General features: G+C 46.1%; 1 protein-coding gene across 1 annotated transcript; it reads left to right on the forward strand.

Moving 5' to 3' along the window:
• Positions 1-1,178: 1,178 nt before the first annotated feature.
• On the forward strand, positions 1,179-21,582 carry NIT2 (nitrilase family member 2). Its single transcript, XM_052642275.1, has 10 exons — positions 1,179-1,240; positions 6,451-6,569; positions 8,087-8,207; positions 9,601-9,689; positions 13,861-13,954; positions 14,465-14,539; positions 15,611-15,689; positions 17,368-17,466; positions 20,882-20,937; positions 21,273-21,582. Exons 1-10 carry the CDS (start codon positions 1,213-1,215, stop codon positions 21,362-21,364), a joined length of 852 nt encoding a protein of 283 aa, XP_052498235.1. The 5' UTR covers positions 1,179-1,212; the 3' UTR covers positions 21,365-21,582.
• The last annotated feature ends 370 nt before the right edge of the window (positions 21,583-21,952 follow it).

The raw sequence follows: 21,952 nt of genomic DNA on the forward strand, positions 1-21,952 counted from the left end.
CTGAACTGCTGTTGACGATATTCTGTCTGAATTTAGTTTCTCTTTTTCCCCCTCTTCTCATCACACGGCGGACAAGCCAATGGCAACCCACTCCAGTACTCTTGCCTGGAAAATCCCATGGACGGAGGAGCCTGGTAGGCTGCAGTCCATGGAGTCGCGAAGAGCCGGACATGACTGAGAGACTTCACTTTCACTTTTCACTTTCATGCATTAGAGAAGGAAATGGCAACCCACTCCAGTGTTCTTGCCTGGAGAATCCCAGGGACGGGGGAGCCTGGTGGGCTGCCGTCTATGGGGTCGCACAGAGTCGGAAATGACTGAAGTGACTTAGCAGCAGCAGCAGCAGCATCTCATAGCAGCCTTGTACTCCAAACCCAGAGTGCCTAAATCAACCAAGATAATTCTATACTCCTTTTGGGGACTTGTTCAAATCCCCCAAGGCAATCTGGTTAGATAGCATCACCAACTCATTAGACATGAATTTGAACAAACTTCAGGAGAGACAGGGGGACAGTGGAACTTGGCCTGCTGCAGTCCATGGGGTCACGGAATCGGCCATGAACCACTGAGCGACTGAACAACAATCAGTATAAGGTAAGGTATCTCGCCTGACCACAGAGGTGATTCAGCTAGCAAGAGGTTCGATCCTTTCGTTTAGACTCGGAGAGATCGGTTGTTAAACAATTACTAGTGCACCACCCCGATTTAGGTTGTCCCTTGCCTTTCGGTATCTGACTACAACGATGTTACTGAAACAGCAAGAGATTAACAGGTATTTGAGGCGCGCTTGAAAGAAGACACGGAGAAGGCAATGGCACCCCACTCCAGTACTCTTGCCTGGAAAATCCCATGGACGGAGGAGCCTGGTAGGCTGCAGTCCATGAGGTCGCTAAGAGTCGGACACGACTGAGTGACTTCACTTTCACTTTCATGCATTGGAGAAGGAAATGGCAACCAACTCCAGTGTTCTTGCCTGGAGAATCCCAGGGACAGAGGAGCCTGGTAGGAGGTAGTCTATGGGGTCGCACAGAGTCGGACACGACTGAAGCGACTTAGCAGCAGCAGAAAGACGACAACCTTCCAGCCCAGACAGAAGGCCCGGGGGGCGGGGCGGGGCGAGAGGCGGAGCATCGGGCGATAAAGCCCCGCCCCCGGACGCGCCGCTTTGCCCCGCCCCTCGCGGCGCCCAGAGACCTGGGCTCGGCAGTACCCATGGTGCTTCCCGGCAGAGCCATGGCCAGTAAGTAGCGCCGCGGCCCAAGTTCGGGCTGGAGTGGAGGCTTCGGGTGCGACGCCAGCGGAGCGTCTCGCCCATTCAGCCCCTCTCTCCATCTCTTGTCCCCGCCGCGCCCTTGGCCTTCTCTGCTCTGGTGTTCGTGGGGCTGTGGGCCCAAGCGGCGAGGGCGGTGGGCGGTGGGCGCGGGCGGGGCGGGGAGGAGGAGGCCGCGGAGCGCGGCGCGGCGCACGCCGGGGACTCTGGGCTTCCGAAAGGGCCAGCGGGGTCGCGGGAGCACCGGGTCAGCGCGCCGGAAGGGCTCGCTGCTTGCTCCCCGCCCCGCGGGCTCTTGTGATACGTGAGGCAGAGTCCGCGAGCATTCCGGGCCGGTCCGCTCCGCTCCAGATTCATCGGCGCGGGAAGGGTGCTTATTTCAAATGCTAATTCCGCACCCTCCCTGGTGGTCTTTCCTATTCCCTACCGCCGCCCCCGCTCCACGACCCGAAGACTGTGCACTTTGAGTAAAGTTTCAGTACTTATGATACCTCAAGTGTTGAGAGTCTGTCCCGTGGGATTCTTGGAGGTTGCTGCTAGTTTTAGATTGGTTTGAACTTGGGTTTTGCAAAGGTGCCAACCCCGAGTATTTGTGGTTTGAGCCCTGTCAGGTGAAAATGAAGCCCCTGTTTTCTTTGATTCGGGCTTGTGTGGTAAGTGAACTCGTTAATTTGCTCCACAGTGCGCCCTTCTCACACCCACTGGGAAATGCTGCCTTCTCTTGAGCAACAACAACAACAAAAATGGGCAGTTTGTTTCTGCACCTGGACCTTGAACTTTCAGGTTAGGTATTAACGTGTTTCTTGGGGGCTTCCCAGGTGGCTCAGTGGTAAAAGAATCCACCTGCCTATGTAGGAGAGGCAGGTTTGATCCCTGGGTGGAAAAGATCCCCCGGAGAAGGAAATGGCAGCTCACTTCAGTATTCTTGCCTGGGAAATCCCAGGGACAGAGGAGCCTTGTGGGCTACAGTCCACGGGGTCCATAGGGCGGGACACAGCTGAGTATGCGTGTGTGACATTTCGCTTACATATCCCCACTCAGGATCAGCCCCAGGGATGAGGTTCTGGCTATGTTCCCAAGTCTGTGCCTGATTCTTTTACATGAGGCAGTAGAGTGCTCTGGGCTTAAAAAGTCTGGAGACCTGGAGTATTACAGTCTTGGTGCAGCCGATGTCAACAAGTCCTTTGATCGCTTTGGACCTCAGTTTCCTTCCTTTGAAATGAACACAAACCGTTCCTACTGAGGTCTTGTGAGGCTCTGTCAAGGCGATAGTGTTTGTGGGAGTGCTCTCTGTTTTTCATTTCAACATCCTAGAGTGCAGTGCAAGCTGGTGCCTGGATGGATCTCCAGGATTGGGGTATAGAAGTCGTTTTACACACCTCCTTCTGAGTGTGACTGTATCTTTCAGAAGAGACTAATGAACTTAGGAGCCGTGGTTCTGTGGAGTTGAGGGCAGCGTTGATCTGACTCCGTTGAGGAGTGTTTTCAAGTTACCTGACTTCCCCCACCCACCAAGAAACAAACAAGGCGCCCCTCCTGTCTGCAGTCCAGATTTTGGCTTGATTGTGGCTGTGCCAGTTACTTTTTTGACTGGTTTCTTGCACCTTTCCCTCTGCAAGCCTGTTAGTTATTCATCTACAAAATACCGCCAACGATAACCCACAGATGCTTATATGTGTAAAAGACCTGCACGTTCCCTGTGCTGTTTCCCTGTTGGTCTCTTCGCTTAAGATATTTTATCCTTCCCCTTGGTGAGTCCTTGATTGTTAGATTACAATGAATATTAGTATAGCCCGGGACATGAACTATTCATTGTAATCTAACAATCAAGGATTAGTATAGTATAGCCAGGGACCTGATGACTTCCCTGTAGCTCAGATGGTAAAGTATCGGCTTGTAACGCAGAAGACTTGGGTTCAGTCCCTGGGTGGGAAGATCCTCTGGAGAAGGAAATGGCAACCCACTCCAGTATTGTTGCCTGGAAAATCCCATGGACAGAGGACCCTGGCGGGCTGTAGTCTGTGGGTGTTGCTAAGAGATGGGCACGACTGAGTGACTAACACTACTACTAGGGGCCTGAAAATGAAGTGTGTTCATTTTGCAGTTGAGATGAAGTGACTTGTATCCCATCCTCCACCTCAAGGAACTCCCCAGCGGTGGAACTGCCCTGCCTCGGCCCCTCTGTGGAGTGGGTGTTTTTCACGATGCTGGCCAGTCCCCACCCTGGTCCTGGACAGTTGCTTTCCTGGGTGGGAGCGGGGAGAGGAAGCCATCAGAGAGCCATGGGGGATCTCAGCTTACCCTCCCTCAGAAGCAGAGACAGAGCCCTGCCTCTCAGTTACAGTGGAGACTTCATGGGGTCTGTGATGTTCTGGTGACAGCTCGGGCTGTTTGCCCCAGAGTAATCATCCCAGCTTTTGTTCCCTGTTTTGTTTTCATCCATTCTTTGAAACTATTTGACAAGCTGCATTCCAGCTTCAGTTTAGTTCTTCTCATTGTATTTAGAAGAAACCAAGGAATGGACATCAAGGCTGTATTTTGTCAGCCTGCTTATTTAACTTCTATGCAGAGTACATCATGCAAAATGCCGGGCTGGATGAAGCAGAAGTTGGAATCAAGATTGCTGGGAGAAATCAGATGATGATATGCAGATGATACCACCCTTATGGCAAAAAGCAAAGAGAAACTAAAGAGCCTGTTGATGAAGGTGAAAGAGGAGAGTGAAAAAATTGATTTAAAACTCAACATTCAAAAAACTACAATCATGGCATCCAGCCCCATCAGTTCATGGCAAATAAATGGGGAAACAATAATTTTCTTGGGCTGCAAAAGCACCATAGATGGTGACTGCAGCCATAAAATTAAAAGACACTTGCTCCTTGGAAAAAAAGGTATGACAAACTTAGCATATTAAAAAACAGAGACATTACTTTGCCAACAAATATCCAAATAGAGTTATGGTTTTTCCAGTAGTCATGTATGGATTTGATAGTTGGATCATAAAGAAGGCTGAGTGCCTAACAATTGATGCTTTTGAACTGTGGTTTTGGAGAAGACTCTTGAGAGTCCTGTGGACTGCAAGGAGATCAAACTAGTCTGTCCTAAAGGAGATCAGTCCTGGGTGTTCATTGGAAGGACTGATGCTGAGGCTGAAACTCAGTACTTTCGCCACCTGATGTGAAGAGCTGACTCACTGGAAAAGACCCTGGTGCTGGAAAAGATTGAAGGCAGGAGGAGAAGGGGACAGCAAAGGATGAGATGGTTGGATGGCATCACTGACTCAATGAACATGAGTTTGAGCAAGCTCTGGGAGTTGGTGATGGACAGAGAAGCCTGGCATGCTGCAGTGCATGGGGTCGCAAAGAGTCGGACACGACTGAGCGACTGAACAACCACAACAAGGAATGGACATCGAGTTTTCCTACTTTTAGGATTAACCCTTAGCCAAACAGGCCTTCATCAAAGGCCAGGGTCTGTCAATGTTGCTTCTCTGGGGACGTTTTTATAGGTACAGAAGAGACACCCAGAGAGAGAAGTCACTAAGGGTGGAATTTTAGACTCTACAGCAGAGTTGGGGTAGGGAAGCAAGGCCAGGCCAATTAACTTCCAGATAATTCCAGAAGTTTTGCAGAGCTTTGTGGGTTATGACATGGTTGGGAACCTTTAACGTAGCCTTCTATCAAGACCACAAGCAGAAACTGTGTCAGTAAGTGTCCAGGCGGGACTTGGAAACCACACTAGTCAGTTGAACAGGAAAAAATTTATATAGAGGACTATTAACCAGTAAAGGTGATTACGGTAAGAGCTAAGAGAGAGCTCTATAGGAAAAGCAAGTATCGGATGTGGTGACAACCTCAAGAAAGCCTGGAGGAACTGGTGACCTTGCCCCAAGGCTGACAGCAGGTCTGCTTGGCCGGGCTGGTTGTGTGATTTGTGGGATTCAGTCTGCAATGAAAATGTAGGGCCCCTTGTTCAGACAGCAGGAAGAAGTGCTGTTTGGTTTTCCTTCCACAGTGTTTCAGCCTCTCATGGTGTTTTTCGTTTGCTGCTTAATGGTGTGCTCCTCTGGGCACTGGGGGGTTCCTGGGGTGAGTGCAGGCCCTCCCAGGGTCCCTCCCTGTGGCTCATGTGCAGCCCACCGGCTGCCAGGCTCCCTGTCCGCCAGGGGCTGGACCAATGCACTGTGTCCCAGCTGGCGATGGGGAAGCTGAACTAGGCGTGTCTGCTTCCTTCGGGCTCACAGTGGGGCAGGGACTGCCAGAGAGACTTCACCTGCTGCGCTGGGAGGTGCTCAGCACCTGGGCTGAGAATGGACTGGGGCCTGAGGTCACATGATAAGGGATGCAGCTGCGGCTGTGGCTGCGGCTGCTGCGGCTGCTAAGTCGCTTCAGTTGTGTCCAACTCTGTGCGACCCCATAGATGGCAGCCTACCAGGCTCCCCCGTCCCTGGGATTCGCCAGGCAAGAACACGAGTGGGTTGCCATTTCCTTCTCCAATGCATGAAAGTGAAAAGTGAAAGTGAAGTCTCTCAGTCGTGTCTGACTCTTCGCGACCCCGTGGACTGCAGCCCACCAGGCTCCTCCATCCATGGGATTTTCCAGGCAAGAGTACTGAAGTGGGGTGCCATCGCCTTCTCCGATGATAAGGGATAGTTCCCTATTCAAGCCCAGTCTCCTCTCTTCTTGTAAGGGAGAGGCTGGCCCTGCTGGTTTCACTTCAGATTCTTGTGCCTGGAGCAGGCTTTCCTTGCACTGTGGCTCTGTCTCAAGGTTGTTCAACCCCAGCACTGTTGACATTTGCTGCTGTTGTTTTAGTCAGTAAGTTGTGTCTGACTCCTTGCAACCCCGTGGACTGCAGCCTGCCAGGCTCCTCTGTGCATGGGATTCTCCAGGCAAGAATACTGGAGTGAGATGCCCTGCCCTCCTCCAAGGAATCTTCCCAGCCCAGGGTGGATAATTCTTTGTCATCAGGGACTGTTGTATGCCTTGTGGCATGTTTGGCAGTGTCCCTGACCTCTGCCCACTAGATGCCAGTAGCACGCCAGCAGTCGTGACCATCAGCAGTGTCTCTAGACACTGCCACATGTCTTGGGGGTCAGACTTACCCTCCGTTAAGAACTGCTGCTCTATCTGAGTCAGCAGTCAGATCTCTTGACCGTTCTCTTTTATCTTCCTCCGCAGCTTTCCGCTTGGCCCTCATCCAGCTTCAGGTCTCTTCCATCAAGTCAGAGAACCTCACTCGAGCCTGTGGCCTCATCCGGGAGGCATCGAAGCAAGGAGCCCAGATAGTCTCCCTGCCTGTAAGTCTGGGGTGGCCACCCCTTTCTGAGCACTGTCGTCCCGGTAGTGTGGTGTCTGCTCATTCTGGGTCCTAGGGGCCAGCACGGTCCCTTTGGACCCCAGGATGGTTCCTCGTCTGTATGGAAGATGACCTAGCAAGGGTCTTTGTGATAAGGACATGCCAGCTTGGTGACAGGTCTTTAACTTTAGGTCACCTGCTCTGTTCAGAAGCCCAGGAGTCAGAGGGACTTACCTAAATCCAAAATATCAGTGCCTCAGGCACTTACCTTCTCTGCTTGCATAATCTAGTCTTCAGGAGACCAGGACATTGATTTTAGCACTGAGCTTCTGACATTTTAAAAACATTGTTGAAAATTGTTAACCATTTAGGAAGCCTGTAGTATGCAGTGAGCCAAAGGATGCTACATCAGTTTGCTAGATGACCTGTTTAAAACAGAATCAGCCGAGGATGGGGCCACATTTGTTTGTCAACCAGTACAGGGTCAGCCCCACGGACACTCCCACATTGGTCAGAAGATGCACCTATTGGCCCCTTCTGCTGGCAGAGGCCTGCAGGGGTGAGCGGTGGAACTATTCCTGACCATCCCCGACCTCGCGGTGGGGAGGAGGCAGCCCTCTGCAAGCCCTGGAGACTCTTCAGGGCTAGCTTGTACTGATATTCTAGGCTCTGGGGCATTTACCAGGGAGGCCAGTGAGTAGGAGTCTCCAGCAGGGGCGCTTGAGATCTTAATGTCGCTCCAGCCGTGGGACTCCCCTCTCCTTGTATCCAGTCATGGCCTCTTGTCGGTTTTAGGCTGCTGGGGGTCAGAGCCTAAAGGCCAGGAGTGAAAGCACTTGAATTCTGCATGTGTCCCCTGCTAATGTGTCCTCTACAAGTTGGTGATCCTCGGCCTTGAGTTTCCTAGCACAGACAAGCAGTCTTAGTGAATGTAAATGAATGAACTGGAGGTGAAATCCATGAGTTTTCTTTTATCACAGAACTGTTGAGACACATTCAGGGGAGTGAGAGAGTTTGCAGGATCAGAATGATGGCGCTGGAAGGGAGCTTAGAAACATCCCGTCGTGTATCCCATATACATGAGGAAACGCCTTAACCTCGGTGGGTTTCACAGCTTCTGTATTTTTGAAAAACACAGGCTTCATTGCTTTACGTAGTTAATAATATAGTTTTGAGAGTCTGGATTAATCTTAACACCCCTAATCCACTGAGCAAGCCCAGTGGTAGTGGGTCCCGGGTGCCCGACGCTGGGGAGGCGTGGTTCTGTGGACTCAGGGAGAGACAAGTGGAGCTTTTTGCCAAGGTGACCAGCATCCGGTTGAGCACACTGACTCCAGCCCCATCTGAGCCTGCGGCCGAGTCCTGTCTGTGGCCACAGACTCTTTAGCCTAAGGTGTCTGTGTTTTTCTTAGCAGTTGTATTTTTTTACCTCTTTGAGAACTATGTCTTTTTACAGCAGAACTTTAAGTCGGGTTCTCCTCCCACCCCCCGCTTTTTTCTCTTCCAACATTATTCTAGGAATGCTTTAATTCTCCATATGGCACAAAATATTTTCCTGAATATGCAGAGAAAATTCCTGGTGACTCCACACAGAAGCTTTCTGAAGTGGCAAAGGAGTGCAGCATATATGTCATTGGAGGTAACTTCCTACCCTCAAGGTATAATGGCCTAAACATTAAAAACATCTGAGAAACTATTGTTACATTTGAACCATGGAATACAGATTAGCCATAGAAAACAATGAGTTAGATCTGTCTATGTAGGATTGTGGAAGGATCTGCAAGACACACTTTGGTGGAAAAAGAACAAGTTTGGTATGAAATGAACAGGTCCTTCCCTATAGATTAATGATCCACATAAAAGACTGTGTATTTTTATATGTATTTATGTATTAAGGCATAGCGAATATTGTACAAGGACACACACCAAACTGCTGAAAATTGTCTCTGGGGGTACAAGGGCAGGTGGAAACGTGGAAAGAAAAACTGTATCTGAAAGTCTTTAATACAGTGTTAAGACTTTCTTTTTATTTCCCCCATAAAGAGACCACTGACATCAAAAGTAGCTTAGAGTTTTAGGCTTAGTGAAGTAAGTCAGAGAAAGACAAACTCTCTATGCTATCATTTACATGTGGGATCTAAAACAAGAAAACAAATGACTGTAGGTAATAAAACAGAAACAGACTCACAGAACAAACTAGTGGCTACCTGTGGGGAGAGGGAAGAGGGGAGGGGGCATTAGGGATGGGACGAGATTGAAACAACTATGTATAAAATAAATAAGTAACAAGAATATATTGGGCAGCACAGAGAAATAAAACCATTGTTCTGTAACAATTTTAAATGGAGTGCAATCTAAAAAAAAGATTGAATCATTATGTTGTATGCCTGAAACTAATGTAATATTATAAATCAACTATAATTTTTAAAAAGCAGCTTTATTTATATGGCTTGTTAAATAAAAATGTTCTATTTGTTTACATAAAAATACAGTAAAACTCTTTAATACAGTAAACAAAATTATTTCTGTATTCTGATACAGTGAGAATTAGAAATAAATAAGGGGTGGAGGAAAGAGGACAGAGCAAGCAGAGATAGAACTACAGGCATCATGTTTAGTGATGGAAAGACTGGCATACCTTCCCACCTCAAGGCCTTTTTGGATACAGTTATGTTGCAGGACCTTGTGGATTTAAGTTGAGCAACTGTGAATTCCCTGTGTTGCACTAATGCTTCAGGTTAAGTGTTGCTCAAGAGCAAAGCTAAAGTGAAAAATAGTTTGATTAGTTTTGAAACCTTTCTTTGGCCTCTGACTTAATTACACTTCACCTACACTCTGAAGTTGGTCTCTGAAAAATCATATTCAAGAAGAAAAGAATCATGATTAGATAACCCTTAGAAGACAGTAAACTTTATTGTTGGACCCAAGAAGATAGTAAACTTTAACAAGCCTTTGTCCTGTTATAGAAGAATGCTTCATTCAGAATGTTTTCTGTGTCTCTCTGTGTCTCTTTCTGTGTTTCTTAACAAAAGGGTCCATTCCTGAAAAGGATGCTGGGAAATTATATAACACCTGCGCCGTGTTTGGACCTGATGGAACTCTACTGGTAAAGCACAGAAAGGTCAGTAGAGAATGTGGCAAGTCTCACTGCCTCTTGAGAATTCACTCTGAAGTTCCCAGTACCCATCCTGTGGTACACACATCAGGCATTGGATTAGTTAGCACAGGTGGTTATACCTGGCTATTGGCCTGCTGATATAAATTGTAGACTCAGCCTGTCAATTTTGGCCAAGGGAAAACCTACAAGAATTTGGATTAGGATGGTATTAAACATATAGTGATCACTTTGGGGAGAGTTGACATCTTTGCAGTGGTAATGCATGCATATACACTTAGGATTGTTAAGTCTTGGTAAATTGATCCTTTTCTCATTATGATACGTCCCTTTTTCTGGTATACTGATAGTCTTGATGTTTATCTCTGATATTAGTAAAGCCACTGTAGCCTTCTTCTAATTACTGTTTGTATGGTACATGTTTTTCTAATCTTTTATTTTCAGTCTGTATGTCTCTTTATATATAAATGCTTCTCTTGCAGACAGCATGTAGTTGGGTCTTGCTTTTTTTCATTCTGACAATCTTTGCCTTTTCACTGGAGTGGTCACTCTATATTTAATGTAATTATTGACATGATTAGATTTTAAGCACATAGACATTGAATTACTGTTTCCCTTTGTTCCTCTTTCCTGCATTCTTTTGAGTTGAGTAGTAGTTTGCTTTTTTCCCCCCTAAGTTGTTGCCCTAGGGATTACAATATGCACACTTTATCTTGTCATAGTCTTCTTAGTTAATAATCTGTTTCTTCATGTGAAATTTAAGAACCTGGCAGTTGTATCGGTCCATTCTTTATGCTGTGGTTCTCATACATATTGAATCTATATACATTAGAAATCCCACAAAATACTAATTTTTAATTTCAGTAGTCACTTGCATTTTAAAGAAATTAAGAGAAATATTTCATGTTTACCCCGCTGTTTACCATTTCTGGTATTTTTCTTTTCTTCCTGAAGATCTTAGTTCTGTCTGGTATGTTTACCGTCAAACAAAAAGACCTCCTTTAGCATTTTGAAGTGAGCATCTGCTAGATATGAATTCTCTTAGTTTTATTTATGAATATACCGTTACTTTGCCATTTTTTAAAAGATATTTTTGACGTGGACTGTTTTTTAAAATCTTTTTGAATTTGTTGCAGTATAGCTTCTGTTGCTTATGTTTTGGTCTTTTGGCCAAAAGGCATGTGGGTTTTTAGCTCCCTGACCTGGGGTCTAACACCTGCCCCCTGCAGTGGAAGGTGAAGTCTTAGCCACTGGACCGCCAGGGAGTCTCTGCCTTCATTCTTAAAAGATGTGTTTGGTGGAATAGAATTCTGGGTTGACACTTTTCTTTTTTTCCTCAGATGTTTGAGAGACCATTATTCATTATTCAGTTATCTTCTAGCCTCTCTTTTCCCCCCTGATACAAAGTTAGTAGGGTTCCCAGGTGGCTCAATGGGTAAAAGAATCCGCTTGCCAGTGCAGGAGATGTTGGTTCGATCCTTGGGTTGGGAAGATCCCCCGGGAGGAGGGCATGGTGACCCACTCCAGTATTCTTGCGTGGAGAGTCCCATGGACAGAGGAGCCTGGTGGGCTACAGTCCACAGGGTCGCAGAGTCAGATAAGACTGAGGCAGCTGAGCATGCACACACGCATGAAGTCAGTGGCAATCTGAATTGTTCTCCTGCATGTAATCCATGGTTCTCTACCTGCCTTCAGATCTTTTCATAATCTTCAGTTCTCAGTATTTTGACTCTTATATTCCTGATACAAGTTTTTTTTTTTTTTTTTTTTGGTATTCATCCTGCTTTGTGTTTCTTTAATCTGTAAATTTAGTTTCTCACTATATTTGGGAAACTTGGGAGCATTAAATATAGAGTGACCACTCCAGTTAAAAGGCAGAGATTGTTAGAATGAAATATTCAAGAAATATTACATATTTTTCTGTCCCATTCTCTTCTTATGGGACTCCAATTTGGATACTGTTCACCAAACCCGGTCACCAAGGCTGTGGATTTTTATTTTTGTTTTTCAACACTTTGTCTTCTTCAGATTGCATGTTTTTCATTGATCTTTTATGTTCACGGAGGCTTCTGTAATCTCCCCTCTCCTGTAATCCAGTGAAATTTTTAAAAATTTCAGATGTTGAATTTTTCATTTCTCGAATATTCATTTCATTCTCTTTTTACAGCTTTTATTCTCTGCTGTGTTTCCTCTTTGTTTATTTGTTAGGCGCATCTGTTTCTTTACTTGCCTGAGGTTAGTTTCAGTGGCTGCTTTAGTGTCTTCGGTAGTGATCACATCTGGGTCTTCCTGGGTCTGCTCCATTGCTGCTGTTCTCTAAGAGTTTGGGTCATAGCTTTGTGTATCCAGTTTTTTGGATTGTTTATTGGATTATATGTTGTTGAGACTCTAACTTCTATTGTGTTCGCCCGAAAAGTGTTGAGTTTTTTATTTGAGCAGGTAGGTAGTTGGGGCACATTCACAGGCCATAGTCTTCCTCGGTGAGGTGGGTGGCAACCGCAGCTGCTCTGCCTGTTGTAAAGTTTAGCTTCAGCTGGGCTGCCCAGAGTCTGCCCCACACATCTTTAGTGCATTGGTTAGTCAGAGATTTGGACAGCTTTTATATGTAAAATTTAGGGCTCTTCTTTTGCTTTCTCCTTTTAAGTATCTTCCCCTCACTTTCCAGCTGCTGTGAAGCTCTGTCCTTTGATTCCTTGGCTGTTGTGTTGGTTGTGAGCACCACTCCCAGCAACAGCTGGGGCCTTGCTTCCAAATAAAAGTTGTAAACAGGTGGGAAACTCACCCACCACTAGCTCCTGTCTTCCAGAAGTTGACTTCTCTCTAATTTTTGTCTGATTTTGATTATTGTCAAGTGCTTTTAAGTAGTTGTATTTTTTGTTTTGTTTTGTCCAGAGTTCAGGGTTACCTGTGAGAAAGCTGGTCTTTCTCATGAGCCACTCTGCCATGACTGGAAACAGACCCAGCATTGGGCTGTGAGAATGGAGTTTTCTAGTTCATGAATATATTTCTCTTTCCATTTTCTTAGGCTTTCTTTAATTTCTCTCAAAGTTTTTAAAATAGTTTTTTGGATATAGTCTTATATCATTTACTAGATTTATTCCTAAATGGTATTTCTGATGTCCTTTCATTTTCTGATTCTTGCTAGTATATAGATGTACAGCAAATTTTAAAAATATTGACCTTGTATATAATACCCTTGCTTAAGCTCAGTCATTCTAATAACTCACCTGTGTATGTCCTTTGACATTCCTTAGGTACACAATTATTATCTGAGAATAATGGCTTTTAATTTTTTCTTTCTAATCTTTACCTTTTTTATTCTTTTCCTTCACCTTACTGCTTTGGTTAGGACCTCTGGTACAGTGTTGAATAGCAGGTATACTTACCTTGTTCCTGATCTCAACAGGAGAAGGGTTTTAATGTTTCACCTTTAAATAGATTTCTTTAGATTTTTTTTTTTTTGCAGATTCTCTTATTAAAGGGATTCCCATCCTAGAAGAGTTTCTCCTCTTTTATTTTTTAAATAAAAATGTTGTTCAGTGACTCAGTCGTGTCCAACTCTGCGACCCCATAGACTGCAGCGTGCCAGGCTTAAATAAGAATGGATGTAGAAATTTACCAAATGCCCATTAACACCTCTTAGGACGATCATGTGACTCTTCTCCTTTATTATGTTCGTGTGGTAAATCACTTTGATTTTTCAAATGTTAAATCACATTTGCTTTCTTTCAATAAATCCAATTTGGGAGTTACTTTTTAATATGTTGCTGCATTGGGTTTGGAAAACTACCTATTTTTGATCACTCGCCCACTCTCTACCTCTCCTTGCCAGTGTGTCAGTTTGATTCTGATTCTGAGAAGTCTTCATTTAGCATTTATATTGAGTAAAAAAAGCAGTGCATTACTTGCTTTCCATAAGAAATCTAGACGCTGATTTGCACACCACCAAGGGAAGAAGGATCATACAACCTACAGCATCATTTTTCCAGTTCCCTGCGTTAGAAGTCGTTTTCGTAGGATGTCATCAGCTTGTGGGGTGGGTTGTGGGCAGGTTGGCGCTGCCCTTTGTACAATTGATCTTAGAACACCCCCTTGGCTGACCATGGAAAGGTGTATGTTATTACTGCCATGAACCCTGCTGGAAAGGAGGTAACCAAATCCTTTATTTGTGATGCAGCTCCATCTGTTTGACATTGATGTTCCTGGGAAAATCACATTTCAAGAATCTGAAACATTGAGTCCTGGTGATAGTTTCTCCACATTTGATACTCGTACGTACCAGATAAATTCACCTCTTTCAGCAGTACCAGTAGACAAGGATCAAGTAGTCCTTTGTTTTTCATTATGTTGCTTCCCAACTTCTTTACAAAACCTGACTGGAAGGCCAGGGGGGAGAAGGGCAGAGAATGGTCAGAGATCTAGAAAGTGGGGGATTTAATGGAGAACTAAGGGCTTGACATGACTGTGCTTTTCCACTGGTCACAGCCTTTATGAGTGTGATAGCTTCCGGCCTGTACCTATTAGGCCATGACTGAACACCTCCCGCTTAGATAAGAAATATTTGTTAATAATTAGAGTGAGTTTCTCATTTCTGCTCTACTGTACATGATGTTCTCACGAGGCAGAGTCCACGCAGGAGCAAGCCTGCGTGTTCTCTCCGTGCACGGGCCCTGCATGAATGTACCCCTGTCAGGGTTCTGTGACCATTGGATCTCGGAGACTTCCCCTGGCCGCACCTGCTTCAGGAGATTAACTTTGTACATTTTCTGTTTGGAGAACAGCTTACTGCAGTGTGGGCCTGGGTATCTGCTATGACATCCGCTTCTCAGAGCTGGCGCAGATCTATGCACAGAGAGGTGAGGCTGCCTTGGGTTAGGGCATTGATTGATTGGCTCGGAGAATGATTGGCTCTGGGCTTTGTGGGTGGAGGGAATCCTTGGTCAGAAAACCTGGAGGAGGTCTTGAGCTCCACGTCTGTGTGAGTTCTGACTGCTTCTGCGAATGGACAGTGTGGTTTTCCGGAGGTTGTAGTTTAACACACCACACAGCTGAGGCAGGAGCCATGTTCCTAAACTAAATGTCTGCTCTGCCGTTAGAGCCCTTCCGGCTGCTGGGTTTGGAGAGGCACCTGGGCCCCAGTAGTAGGTCTTCCTGCACATGCCTTTCACCACTCACTAGCCCTAGATGTTGGGAACAGCAAAAAGGTAGTCAGTGCCACTGTGGTCCAGAGGACCATCCTGCCAACCTTGAGAAGCACAAGTCAGATGAGAAGCCCTGGGCTTTGGTTCCATCTCTGCCCCTTAATTGGCACAGTGCTTTGGGTAAATTAGTCTCTGGAGAACTGTGGGTCTCAGTTTTCTCATAGGAAAGATGTGAGGATTACAGACAGAGAACTTACGAAGCTCCTCATATGATGCTCAACAATACTAGCATCCTTACTAGACTGCCAGAGGTACTCTGACGTGAGTTTGTCTGTCACTATAAAGTGACGTGGGTGCAGACGGTTTGACACCCTGCTCAGCAAAAGGTGGAGGTGCGAGGGCTCCAGGCTGGCTGTCTCAGTCGAGTCTTAGCTGTAAGAAGTAGAGCAATTAGTCGTCTCCTCATTTCAGTTGATGAACATCACAAAACGTGGTCCTTGACCCTGGGAGCTGTCCACATGGTGCTGGGAGAAGTCTGAATGACAGATTCCCCACGTTTTTCAAGCAAAGCTTTGCTTGAAAAGTGGTTGTCAGGAGCACTGCACTTGTGTGTATGTGTTGTGCGTGTGTCTCTAGAGGAATTCACAGCCACCTATAACACTGCTGAATCTATTCACATTGGGGGAGTTCGAGTTTGGTCCCCACTAGGTAAGGAGCAGAGGGAGGGCTAATGTAACAGTTGGGTGTCCACCTGCATCCCTCTTCTTTGGCCTTTCTCGCCCCAAGGCTGCCAGCTGTTGGTATATCCTGGAGCTTTTAATCTAACCACCGGGCCAGCCCACTGGGAGTTGCTTCAGCGAGGCCGGTAAGAAAACATCTCAGTGTTTCTCTGCGAAAATGTTTGCGGTTTGGTGGAAGCATCAGCCTTCCCCATATGGAATGCTGCCTCTGACTCAGGCTGCCCTGGCACCCAGAGGCAGTTCCCAAAGGTGACTCTTTGTCTTCCAATCCTAAAAGGAGGGCGTCTGCTGTGGGCTCCTTCTCAGAAGCCGCAGCACCAGCCTTGTGGATTTTGAGGACTGATGTCTGCATTTCCAGGAGCATTCATGCATCAAGTGGGCAGTGATTTGATTTTCCTGTGTTCAGATAATTTCTGTCTCTGATAGAGTTGCCAGCAGGTTTTACAGAGAATTGGAGACCCACGGAGTGTACATGGCTGGAGCCAAGGCAAAGGCAAGGGTTCTTTAGTCTGACAGCCCGAGGGAGAGACTTGTGGTCACACTCAGCAGTCCCTGTGCTGTGTAGATGGGTGCTTACCCTACTCCATCCTCCAGCGTTTCCTGCTAGTCTCGGTACTCTGCCAAGACACCTGTGATAAGTTCTTGCTCTTCTAACCTCTAAGTTCTGAGCGCTGCGTGGCTGTGCTGTGCACGGGACAGTTACTGTCTCCTTAGTTGCCCGAGGAGTGGTGAAGGGCAAATAGCAGAGGTGGGTGCAACATAGACGGGAACAGGAATGTGACTGTGAAGTGCTCTGCAAACCATGAAATGCTGCTCAGAGATGATGGGTTGTTCATGAAAAGATTTTTTTAAATTGAGGTATTATATACTGATACTTACAGAAAAGTGTACTACTTTTAAGTTTACAGATCAGTGAATTTTTACATATGGATTCACCTCTGATCAGGATCAAATCTAGAACATTTCTAGCCCCTTGGAATGCTCCTATTTTCTCCTTCTCAGTCAGTAATCTCCTCTCTCTGCCCAGAGGTGGCCACTATGCTCACATCTGGAGATAACAGTGATTTTTATTGGAAGGGGATGTAGAAGTGTTTGGCTGGTTGCATGATGGAAGGTGGTAGGGGTATGTGATCCCATGAGAATTAATAAATGCTGCTTTGTTGAAAGCAGGAAAAGTTGGAGAGAGCCTGGGATGACCTGGTATGAATCTGTTGTTTGAGCTTGGAGGGCTGTGGGTCAGGTGGCTTGGTGTAGCCACGCTACCGTCTGGAATTCTTGCCTAATTTGAGGTGATGGGACTGCCCCATTGGCATGGAAGGGCCCTGCAGCTCTACCGGGGGTATTCCAGCGAGGCCAGTCCATTCTCTCTGGTCACCTGGGTTGCATGAACCAGAGAAGCTCTGCTCTTTACCTGTTACAGGTTGGCTCAGGCCAGGGTTTCTTACTGTGGTGCTATTGACACTTTGGAGGAAATGGCTCTTTGTTGTGGGGGCCGTCCTCTGTGTTGCAGGATGTTCGCGGCACCCCTGACTTCTACTCCTCAATGTCAGTAGCCATCCCCTGGTCAGAAATGTCTCTAGACACTGGCAGAAGTCCCTTGCTGGGCAAAATTGCCCCAGTTGAGAACTAGCTTGGGCAGCAAGGTCTTTTTTGAAGAAAGGGTTCTGTGGCTTTGAATGTTTCTTCCATATCCAAGCCAGCCTGTCCTGTCTTAGTTTTTAAAAGAAGGGTCTGGACACTTAGGATAAAAATGTCTCAGATCTGTACTGTGTGATTTACCTCTTTTCTCTCCGTTGACCACAGGGCTGTTGATAATCAGGTGTACGTGGCCACAGCATCTCCTGCCCGGGATGAGAAAGCCTCCTATGTTGCCTGGGGACACAGCACCGTCGTGAGTCCTTGGTGAGTCGGCTCTGCAGGGACGGGCTCACTGAGCTCGAGGGAGGGGGGTGCTTGGGCAGTGGGTTGTCTGATTCCCGAGTGGCCCTGCGCCTCCCTCCACTGCCGTCTGCCCGCAGGCCTGCCAGCTCACTAGCTCTCTCTGTGGGAGGAGCTTCCACTTGAAAGCCTCGCGAGAGAGAAGTGGCCCAGTGACTGAGTGCTTGGCCGCAGCCCTGTTCTGAGTTTCTGAGTGACATTCATCGTCAACCAAACTTGGAAATGAGGCAGAAGTCACGGGTGGGTGGTTTTTTAGTAAAAGAGGCTCCCAGACTCTTGGCTTTGGGTTAAAATTTAGACCGGGTCACTGGACCTAGGGCTGGGATGAGTTGAGGGTAAGGATTTTGCTCCCTGCATAATGCTTAGAGGAGAGTGGAGGATGGGTTGAATTAAGAGGAACTGTGAACCTGTCCTCTGTGAGAGGGTAAAACATTCTGTTACTTAGGGAAACCAGCACGGAAGTCTGCCCAGATACATACACAGCCGTATGGTAATAGACATGTCTTACCGGCATTTGTACAATTTACGTGGTACTTTCACACACATTATCTCAATTTGAGCTCTCAAGGACTTATGTTTATTTAGCCCAGTTAATAGATGGTAGACTTGAAGTTCACTGGATAAAGTGGCCAGAATTGGTGTTTGGAGCCAGGACTTTTGAATTCAGAACGTAGATTTATTCCATACTACTTCTCTGTATGTCTATGATTACGACACACACACACACAGAGATAGGTATTTCTAAAATTTCAGGATAAACATATCAGTAACAAGGCTGCAGGGCCTTACATGTCACTGTGGGATTCCCAGACTTCTCTCTTCTGACTTTGTAGGGCTCACAGATGAACGTGTGTGGTGGGGAAGGCCTTGGGAGATATGGCTAGTGGGAGATTCTCAGTGAGCCTCCTACACGTTTGGATCTGGGGTGCATTGGAAGGCTGGAAGGATCGAGTTGGCTTCAAAATTTTCTTAAACTTGACTTGGGTTCCTCTGCAAACATTAGTGATTGGCTTACTGACCTGGTGGGCAGCTCTGCTCACCCAGCTGGTTCTCCTGGTGAACTCTTACTCATCAGGCTGGCTGCTTTTGACACAGTTGATTACTTAAGATTTGCCTGTATTTCTTCCTTTGTGGAATTTCCCCCATTTGGTTGGGAGCTGTATGGCTTATTTGTCATTGTGATATAGGTGCCTAGGGTTAGCATAGAGATGTTTGCATGCCGGGGCAAATGGGGAAAAAAATAGAAGAAAGAGACTAGAAAAGGATTCAGTTAAATGGCATTAATGATGATGTCTGTAGCTTATTGTGCCAAAAATCTGTGGCCCTAGATGGAACCAATTATTATATCAGATTGTTTATTGTATCGGATCATTTTGTTTTGTGCTTTGGAAAGATTTCACAGATACAGTTTTTTAAAATTAATGATTAATTTTCGGCTGTGCTGGGTGTTCGTTGCTGCACACAGGCTTTCTCTAGTTGTGGCAAGAGGGGGCCGCTCTCATGTTGTGGAGCACAGGCTTAGTAATTGTGGCATGTGGGCTTAGTTGCACTGCAGCAGGGGGGATCTTCCTGGACCAGGAATTGAACCCGTGTTCCCTGTATTGGCAGGCAGTTTCTTAACCAGTGGACCATCAGGGAAGTCCCACAGCTATGTTTTGGAAGGCCTGTTTTGGGCCAAGAGACTCAGCACTGGAAATAGTTTTCCAAATCAGCTTTTCCTCAGATTTTGTGGAGTGTTGTTTCCAGTATGGGGTTCCTCCAGGGCATGGTTCTACCACTCCTACTCAGGCCTCATAGGTTGAAATCTCTCCCTCCAAACCCAAAAGCCATTAACATAAGGATCCAAGGATCACAGACACGAGGCCAGAGATCCAGGCAGACCCAGGCCTTCCGTCTCCATCTCCAGGGTTATGTAGCAGCCTTGGGAGGTGTGAAGAAACAGCTAGACTGCCCTTGGAAAGGGATCTTGAATGTACTCACTACAGGGTGGAAGTAATAATCTATAGTAGGAATAGGAAAGTTTTATTCAAGCCAAACTGAGGACTGTAGCCTAAGAGACAGCTTCTCAGATAGCTATGAGGAATTGTTCTGAAGAAGCATTGTTTGCAGCAGTTTTATATCTTATTGGAGCAAGGAACATCAAACACAACAGGCCCAATCCTTCAAGATTGAAAAAAAAAAAGATTATTTTCTCACTATGTCCTCACAGAGCTCATATTTCCACTTTATAGATTAGGAAGTAGAGATTCCACATGGTTTTCCAGAAGACTACACAGCTACGTAAGTGGTTCAGTTCAGTTGATCAGTTGTGTCTGACTCTGCTACCCCATGGACTGCAGCACGCCAGGCCTCCCTGTTCATCACCAGCTCCCGGAGTTCACTCAACTCAGGTCCATCAAGTCAGTGATGCCATCCAATAATCTCATCCTCTGTCGTCCCCTTCTCCTCCCTCCTTCAATCTCTCCCAGCATCACGGTCTTTTCAAATGAGTCAGCTCTTCACATCAGGTGGTCAAAGTATTGGGAGTTTCAGCTTCAGCATCAGTCCTTCCAATGAATATTCAGGACTAATTTCCTTTAGGATGGACTGGTTGGATCTCCTTGCAGTCCAAGGGACTCTCAAGAGTCTTCTCCAACACCACAGCTCAAAAGCATCACAGGCATTTATGCCCATCTTTTCTTGTTTTATTTATTTATTTATTTATTTTTCTTTGTCCTAAGTCAAGTTTTACTGGAACACAGCCAAGCTCATTTTTTAAAATACGTATCCATTTTTTAAATAACATATCAATTAAAAAAAAAACAAATTGTCACCTGTATGGGTGGGGTGGGGAGGGAGGTGGGAGGGATGTTCAAGTGGCAGGGGACATGGGTAAACCTATGACTGATTCATGTTGATGTTTGATAGAAACCAGTGCAATACTGTAAAGCAATTATCCTGCAATTAAAAATAAATAAGTTTAAAAACTATTATCTGTGGCTGCTTTTGCTACAGAGGCAGAGGTGAGTAGTTCTGACAGACCATAGAGAGTACAAAGCCTGAAGTGCTGATCCTCCATCCTTTATGGAGGATATCGGCAGACCTCTGTCCTGTGTTTTACTTGGACATTGTTTTTTTTTTTTTTTAATTTTTATTTTTACTTTATTTTACTTTACAATACTGTATTGGTTTTGCCATACATTGACATGAATCCACCACGGGTGTACATGCGTTCCCAAACATGAACCCCCCTCCCACCTCCTTCCCCATAACATCTCTTTTCTTGTTTTAAATCTCAGATTCTTTCCCATTTGGCCTGTGAGATAGGGAGGAAAAACAGAGATAGTAAATAACAGCAAGCATCAGGGAATTGACTCATTCTCCCCTGAATGTTTTTCAGGGGGGAGGTCCTTGCCAAAGCTGGCACTGAAGAGACGATCGTGTATGCAGATATAGGTAAGATTCACTCTGGCCCAGTTTAGCTGTCTGGTGTCCTTAAGTGCCCTGAGGCCAGATTCTATACCTGTAGAACACAGGACTCCTTTATACCCTGCCCTCCTCATTTATCCTTGGTTCTCTGGCTAAGCCCTGGGCTCTGTCTCAGCCTGAGTTTTCTTGGTTTGGTTTGAAATGACACCAGGGGCAGTGCCACGCTGAGTGCGCCTCCAGACAAGGCCCACGAGTAAATTACTGGCTGGGGCTCTGGTTGTTTCTCTACTGTTTGGGGAAGAAGCTCCTGTTGGCAAGTAAGGAATCACATCTGCTAATAGTGCACTTTTCTGTTTTTGCAGACCTGAAGAAGTTGGCTGAAATTCGCCAGCAAATCCCCATTTTTAGCCAGAAGCGATCAGACCTCTATGCAGTGGAGGCCAAAAAATCCTGATGTTTCCGACATGTCATGAAACAGGAAGATATGTTTCTACAGGATAATCGACAATCTTATGAATTCTTTAATGGAAATTTTTTAAAAAATAATTTCAGCCTTTTCCCTTCCTGGAAAGGGAAGCTCTGTTGGGATGATGGAACTAATGCTGGCATTCTCCAAACCATATAAAATGGTCAAAAAGGGCTGGCATTGAAGAACAGGAGGTGGGCGGTGGGGGGCGGGCGGTGGCTCTAAATCTTCCATATTCAAGTTGTCTCAAGCAGTCATTAAAATATCAGATCCTGGTATCCTTGATGGTTGATCCACCTGGTACAAGTATATTTATGTGGTGAACCTCTTTTCTGATTGCTGGAATTGGAATACATTATGCAGAAACCTTGGTCTTTGAGCAGCATCTTAATGTCACATTTTGGTCTGTGAGTAACTGTGGTGTTTGCTAGAGGAGATGGCAGCTCCGCCCTCCCTGGCACCCTTCAGTTCAGTTCAGTTCAGTCGCTCAGTCATGTCCGACCCCATGAATCGCAGCACGCCAGGCCTCCCTGTCCATCACCAACTCCCGGAGTTCACCCTTGGGGCTCTTCAAAT

Source organism: Budorcas taxicolor, chromosome 1 (genome assembly GCF_023091745.1).
Source record: "Budorcas taxicolor isolate Tak-1 chromosome 1, Takin1.1, whole genome shotgun sequence".
Taxonomy (NCBI): Eukaryota; Metazoa; Chordata; class Mammalia; order Artiodactyla; family Bovidae; genus Budorcas; species Budorcas taxicolor.

Coding starts and splice junctions, on each gene's coding strand:
- NIT2 (XM_052642275.1), top strand. CDS start 1,213: ATGGTGCTTCCCGGCAGAGCCATGGCCA. Junction 1,241..6,450: donor TCCCGGCAGAGCCATGGCCA/GTAAGTAGCGCC, acceptor CTTCCTCCGCAG/CTTTCCGCTTGGCCCTCATC. Junction 9,690..13,860: donor TACTGGTAAAGCACAGAAAG/GTCAGTAGAGAA, acceptor TTTGTGATGCAG/CTCCATCTGTTTGACATTGA.